A 7896-nucleotide genomic window follows, 5' to 3' on the forward strand; every position below is an offset into this window, starting at 1 on the left:
ATCATCTCCATGTGTGTGAGATGGTAACCGTGTGAGATCTGTGTGTGCGGCGGAACATAATTCATACATTAAAATGTCTAATTACTCTTGGTGGTCACAACAAATGCTAAAAATTGTACGACAGTGCAATTCTTTAAATCAACCAGGTTGTTATAAATATATCGTACAGTGTTTAAATTGATAGCTAGAGGGTATTAGTTAGGCCTATACGAGGCCCATTTTCTTTATTAGGCCTAGCTAGGTTATTTTAGAAGCCAGCTACTCTACTCACTGTACAGCTCTAGTTGGACGGTCTTCAATTCTGCACGGCGAGCAGGCACCTGGAGACAGGACTTGGTTAGGGAGACCTATGTCATTATATGGCTAGCCTGGTTATATTTAAGAAAGAAGCCTACTGATTACTAGACAAGACAGGTGTAATAAAATAGAGTAATAATAATAATTAATATTTAGCACCATTTTTATTAGTAATGCCATTTAATATTATTTATTATTAAATATTATTGTTTTGCACAGAATCTCCACGTGCACTCTGCATTCCATTTTTCATCAAAGATTCTCAAGTAGGACTTATCACTCCCGAGATCTTACCGCACATCATTTTAGAGAACGATACATTTGAAGTTATACGTTCCAAACAAGATGATGCGGTTAAAATGGTCAAACTAAGTGACAGTTTGGACACAGCCCTGAAGAGGACACAGATGTTGGCCGAAATTCTTGCACGATGGAGAGATCATGATGCACATCCAAGTCTTAGAGGATGGAGGAACGAGGTTTGTCTTAAGATTTTAACCGTGTCAAAACTTTAATATATATCTATATATATATAAATCCAAAGGCAAATTACTGAAAAAAATGACAATGCTGTGGGTATCAGTGGCTGGATCTCAATGGAGATACAAAAATAAAAAGCGAAAAGCTAAATCAAAGCGATAAAGTACACAGCCAGAAAAGTTAGCAGAGCTTTCGGGCAACACTAGCCCTTCATCAGTGCAAGTGAGGGAATTTGGATAAAGTCATAGCATATGAGTTGGCAAGTACTGCCTGGGTGGACAGGAATAAAAGAAATATAACAATAGAAACAACGTGTTGAATAGTGGATGGAGACTGAATAAGAGTAGAAAACAATGAAGGTAGCTTGGTAGAGATATAAAAAATTTTGGAATGGAACTAAAAAAGCTAAAATGGTGGTTAATATTAATATATATATATATATATAAATCCAAAGGCAAATTACTAGAAAAATCATATATATATATCTATTGCATACACTGATATGGAATCAATATGGCTGCAATGTATTGGGAATTAGGTTATGACATTTGAACATTATCCACCATCTTGGATCCAATTTAACACTGGAATTATTAAGACAGAAGAACACCCTGTCTTAATAGTTTATAATATAATTAAACATGTTTATTTTTCTTTTAATAGCTACACTCGGTAAAAACATATTTTCACGAAGACCCTCTCCTTGAAATTGAACGAGTAGCCACCTGTAAGTAGAGCTAAAAGTCTACACTATCAAACAAGTTTGACAAAAAAAGTGTGATGTGTCCAAATATGCTAGTGGTATATCATCTGCATGTCCATATATGGGCAAATCACATTTTTTGTCACTTAACTACCACACTAACTGATAATAGACTGGTTATATAAATCAACACTTAATTGTTGCTTCAACAAAATGTTATTGAAAACTATTGCTTAAATACTATATGTTGATCGAGTAATAATAACAATAATCCCATGCATATAACCTAATAATCCCATGCTTAAATAAATACTTGATATTACCTAAGTAAATCCCATGCTCAATTAAAATCCATCATTTTGGCTAAATATGGACTATGGACTTGATTAATTTTGATAAATTGTTACTGGTATCTAAGTAAATCTATACTGTAATGATACTATACTCGGTTATATTAAATACTGTACCTTGGAAATGTAATATTTCAAACAGTTTATCATAAAAATTCTTCCCTTTGTAATATTGTTTTGTTGCTTGTAATAGTCTTGTTTGGTATAAAACACTATAGATGTTATCCAAACCTTGACATCAATATTTCTTGAAAATTTTATCATCCAAATTCTTCCCTTTGTAATATTTTTGTTGTTACTTTTAATAGCATTGTTTGGTATAAAACACTATGCTATCTCAACCTTGACTTCAATATTTCTTCATCAAAATTCTTCTCCTAGTAATCTTTTTTTTTTTTAATTTTAATAGCATTGTTTGGTATGAAACACTATTATATGTTATCTCAACCGTGACATCAATATTTCTTCAAAAAGTTTATCACCAAAATTCTTCCCTTTGTAATATTTGTTGGGGTTTTCGTTATTTTTATAGCATTATTTGGTGTAAAACAGTATGGATGTCACCTCAACGGTTTCTGTCGCACAGAGAGAGGACTGTTAATGTGGATAGGAAGGAGAGCCAAAACTAAGCCTACATTCCCCTCTAAACTTGATAACATTGTAAGTTCGCTCTGTGAAATACAAATTCGGGATCCTCCCCTGCCAATGAAAACTGCATTACTATTACACACAATGTATTTTAGGTAGGCCTAATGTAACTGCAAAATGTTGTAAATTTTGTTGCCATTAATCGTATCCGGATATTCACCCCCTGGACATTTACCCCCCGGACAACTACCCCCCGGACAACCACCACCTGGACCACTACCCCCTTAGGACAACTACCCCTTTAGGACAACTACCCCCCGGACAAATACCCCCCGGACAACTACCCCCTTAGGACAACAACCCCCTTAGGACAACTACCCCCCGGACAACTACCCCCCGGACAATCACCCCCTAGGAACAATTACCCCCCGGACAATTACCCCCCGGACAATTACCACCCAGAAAACTATCCCTTTAGAACACCCTAACCACCCAGACCATTCAACAACCTGACTCTGCAACAGTGTATAATAGGAATTAATAACTATATTTTAATGACGAATTACTATTCATTATTGTAAACAAAAGTAAAAGATTGAACATAAATATAGCCTGGTATAAACTGAAGATTGTCACACATGATCATAGGATAGTCGAACGTATTATATAGTACTCCCTGTATTTACTGTAAAGACTGGGTTCGCCAATAATAATAATAATTTTTGCGTCAGGACAATGCTTCGATAACCACTGGTCTTAAAAGAATTAATTTTTGTCTCAAATTTGTCATATATGTATTTTTGTACACTTGAAGAATAATATCACTTTTGATATTTGACCTCAATGTTCACTCACCGAATAAACGTTGATCTTTAAATAAATTCCCCTCAAATAAACGGTGACCATGTCACTCCCATGAAACATCATATGGAATAATCGGCGTCTATTTCCATTAGATTATACCCCTCCCATTGAATAAACAACTTTCTTCCAATAAATGTCCACCTAAAAACCACCTAAACAATAAACAGCCCAGGCCGTTTTTTCAATAAATACGGTACTTTAAATCTAGCACATCTAGGGTCTAGCGTGCTGTTAAACAGAATAATCGGTTAAAAACGGGTGTTTCGAAACTAGAGACCCGAGACCAGAGACCAGAGACCCGAGACCCAATACGAAAAGGGAGACCTAAATATACGAAAAGGGAGACCCACGTACGAAAAGGGAGACCCCACTATACGAAAAGGGAGACCCCACTATACGAAAAGGGAGACCCCACTATACGAAAAGGGAGACCCTAATATACGAAAAGGGAGACCTAAATATACCAAAAGGGAGACCCAATTATACGAAAGGGAGACCCAAATATACAAAATGGGAAACCCAAATATACGAAAAGGGAGACCCACTATAAGAAAAGGGAGACCCACTATAAGAAAAGGGAGACCCCACTATACGAAAAGAGAGACCACACTATACGAAAAGGGAGACCCTAATATACGAAAAGGGAGACCCAAATATAGGTCTCCCTTTTCGTATTGGGTCTCGTGTCAGGTCTCTGGTCTCGGGTCTCTAGTTTCGAAACACCCGTTAAAAACAGATGATTTCATTTTTACAGAAACCGGTCCTATATATTTGTCTACTTTTGGATGGGGGGGGGGGGGGGTAGTTGACCGGGGGGTAGTTGACCGGGGGGTAGTTGACCGAGGGGTAGTTGACCGGGGGGTAGTTATCCTAAGGGGGTAGTTGTCCTAAGGGGGTGGTTGTCCGGGGGGTAGTTGTCCGGGGGGTTGTTATCCTAAGGGGGTAGTTGTCCTAAGGGGGTAGTTGTCCGGGGGGTAGTTGTCCGGGGGGTAGTTGTCCTAAGGGGGTAGTTGTCCGGGTGGTAAACATCCGGGGGGTAACTGTCTAGGGGGTAGGTGTCCTAGAACCGCCATTAATGTATCAATATAAAATGTGAATGTGGTAAAATTACTGGTTTCTTGCAGTGGCATAACAGAGATACACAAGGCCCCTGGTTTAAGGAACCTTAGTGGTCCTCCAACGCTGGAAACCTCTGGCATTTTTAGCCTTTTCCGATATTTTTTTCCTCTGAGGTTTAGCCAGTGAGTGCTCATAGCTGTGTCTTGTAGCCTAATTGAGCTGAATTATGCACAGGTGTGGACCTCAAGTTTCAAATCCATTTCCAAGAACAGCAACGTATATATCAAATAAATATATACAGTGGTTACTTTCCATTTTAAATGCTAGGCATTAGTTAATAGTTTAGTCTGAACACAATGACAGATTACGGTGTGATAAGAAAACTTAATATAGCCTTTCTATTTTCTAGGCTGCCGGTGGCCTTCCTGCAGGCATGTCTGTAAAAGACTGTATTGTTAAGGAATGTGCAGAAGAAGCTTCAATTCCTGAACAGTTAGCAAAACAAGCTAAGCCAGTAGGTTGTATAAGGTGTGTGAAGAAATCTGTCTACACTATCAAACTATGTTACAAAAAACTGATGTGTCCATATATGGACACGATGATGTCATATCACTACCATATTTGGGCTCATCACCAGTAGTATAAGGTGTGTCAAAAAATACTATCAAACTTTATGTGACAAAAAACTGTGATGTGCCCATACATGATGATGTCGTATCACTACTACCATATTTGGGCACATCACCAGTAGGTTGGATAAGGTGTGTAAAGGTAAATATAAATGAAATAAATTAATTTGAAGGATAAACTTAAAAACGCACTACCAAATATTTATATCCAAAACCCAATTCACTCAATATTGGATATTGTGTTTACAAATGGACCATTTTACAAATATGTTGTTTTCGAGATGCACAGTAGACCATATGTGAAATTAGATTTTGATATCGGCACAATTGATGGTACTGGTAGTCAATATTTAGTGTGGTGGCAGTCGGTACATTCAACCATATGTTTCGAATCTGAAAGGTCAACTGTATTATTTCTAATGCCAAAATTGTTCACCTTTAATTATGTTGTCAAATGCTCGATTTATTTCATAGGCATCTAATGACAAGCAACTCGCCAATTACAGGATGGATCAACTATTTTATAATTTATTGTGCCTATAAACTCATTTGAGGTTTAGTGACCTTGAAAGTGTTGTGAGTTACAACCCTGGCACTAGGTCAGTTTTGAACCCTGGCACTAGGTCAGGATTGATGAACCCTGGCACTAGATCAGGATTGAACCCTGAAACTTGGGATTGAAAGGGCCAGCACGTTAATTACCGCGTTACATTAGACATTCAAGCGTGCTGATAGAAGTTAATAATTAAATGCGCAGTTGACCGAGTCAATGATCACTTTCATGCTACCATATTACATTTTGTTTTCCTTTTGCAGTTATTTGTACCACAATGAGCTCGGGGTTTTCCCCGAGACGCAGTTCATGTTTGACCTTGAACTTCCAGTGACCTTCAAGCCTTTTAACACAGATGGGGAGACTAGTGACTTTTATTTATTGACAATTGACGAAGTAAGTATTCCTTGTGTGGGGTTTTGGACAATTTAATAACACAGCACTTAATTTGGCTTTGCTCCGCCGGGTCTGAGAACGCATAACATGGACTTGGTTGGAGTAGGCCTAGCTAGTGGCACATTTTTGGTGCAAAGAAGCAAACAAAAAAGGCCTGCATTTGATACTTCATTGCTTTCAGATATGCAATAAAATGTCCCAAAGCGTGCTCTTTTTGTTGCTTCATGTTTTAACTTGCTGCTAAACTTACTAAATCCTCTGAGCCAGCTCCATCTACACAAGTTAACAATAATAAGGCTATACCAACAGAATCATCGCGTTCCATGTGTGGAGCCGGTCTATAGTTCAAGGGCATGGCAATAACTACACGGTTTCTATGTGTTTGTAGAGAGTGCCAGAACCATTATACATACATAATTATACTGTAATAAACTAAATTATTTTTTTAAGGTGAAAGAAAAAGTTGCATCAGGAGAATTTAAACCTAACTGCGCCTTAGTAATTCTGAGTTTCCTAATTCGCCATGGTTACATGTCACCTGACACAGGTAAGTGTGATGTAATCTGATCTATGGAAGTACTGTTGATTTTTAAAGCCTTGTCTACACTATCAAACTTGTGATGTGCCCATATATGGACATGATGATGTCATATCACTACCATATTTAGCATAGCACTAGATTATGGGCACATCACGTTTATTTGACACATAAAGTTTTATAGTGTAGACAAGGCTCAATAGGTTTTTTAGTTTTTACCAACTAGCATAATTGCTTCAAGATTTGAGATAAACAATTGTAATTTGTTGGCTTTTCAGACCCCTTTTTACCTCTGTTCCTTCAAGAAATGCACTCAACATTTAAATTTGAAGAAGCATAGGTGTACAATTATTAAGCAATGTACTGAATAAGACATGGGAAGAGTGGAGGACAGAAATACTGTTCAGGCACTCTCCTCCATGAGGAGAGGAGAGAAGGAATGAACTAACCGCCTGGGATAACACATAGTTTAATATCGTATAATCAAAATGACAGGGAGTATTTAGCCATAGGACTTTTTAACTCTTTTTGTACTATAGTAGTTAATCCCATTTAATAGAGCACATCGTTCTTATACTTTACCCCCATTTTAATATGTTCTTTCTCAATCAATTCCCCATTTATGCAATCATTTACACAAGTTAAATTTCATCTATACAGTATATTTCAATTTGTTATAGCTCCTCGGAATGAAAAGTTACCCATGTGATTAAAATGTTGTATGGAATCGGTTGAATTGTAGATATGAATTCATATAAAAATGTTGTCTATAGTGCCATTCCATAACCGTTCGCGACCCAATGGGTCGCGAAATTGTTTCCGATACTGAAACTTTTTATCAATTATACACTGAACTATGTGAGATGTTCTCAGTTTTATAGAATCTACCGATTACATTTTACAGGTTTTAATTGATGCGCGGCGAGTACCGGGCGCTTTAAGCTCAAATACGCAATGTTGGGTCGCGAGAATTCCCAAAATGGGATCGGGTCAAAAAAGGTTGCAGAACGCTGGTCTATAGGATGTCATGACGTCATCATAATGGTCAGTTGAATTCAAAAAGTCTAATTTTCATCTCTTTCGTAAAAGAGCGCGCATCTTACAAGCTCAAAATTCTTCAAACTGGTTTCTGCAGTTTGTCAATTGGTCTTAGGAGTTGGATATCATAATAAACATGTGAATAATACTACTGTACTGTGTTTTTTTTTAATTTATGTAATTATTTAATAGCATCTGTATTAATATACCTTTCTAAATATACTTTCAATTTATTTTCTATATCATTCAGTCCATTACATTATACATGTCTTCACTAACAACAAATACAGTATTATGTGCCTTTGCACCTTGTTTACTACATTAAAACACACATCCAAGTGTCGATGTAAATAATATAATACAAGGGTGACATTAGGAACAATATATGGGAACAATATGTG

General features: G+C 37.0%; 1 protein-coding gene across 1 annotated transcript; it reads left to right on the forward strand.

The window, feature by feature from the left end:
• Nucleotides 1-7685, forward strand: LOC140058706 (uncharacterized). The gene is made up of 8 exons (XM_072104422.1): nt 1-146; nt 517-776; nt 1441-1504; nt 2363-2490; nt 4751-4869; nt 5787-5919; nt 6370-6466; nt 6736-7685. The coding sequence occupies exons 1-8, from the start codon at nt 74-76 to the stop codon at nt 6795-6797; spliced, it is 936 nt and encodes a 311-aa protein (XP_071960523.1). The 5' UTR covers nt 1-73; the 3' UTR covers nt 6798-7685.
• Nucleotides 7686-7896: the final 211 nt, after the last annotated feature.

Source organism: Antedon mediterranea, chromosome 9 (genome assembly GCF_964355755.1).
Source record: "Antedon mediterranea chromosome 9, ecAntMedi1.1, whole genome shotgun sequence".
Classification (NCBI taxonomy): domain Eukaryota; kingdom Metazoa; phylum Echinodermata; class Crinoidea; order Comatulida; family Antedonidae; genus Antedon; species Antedon mediterranea.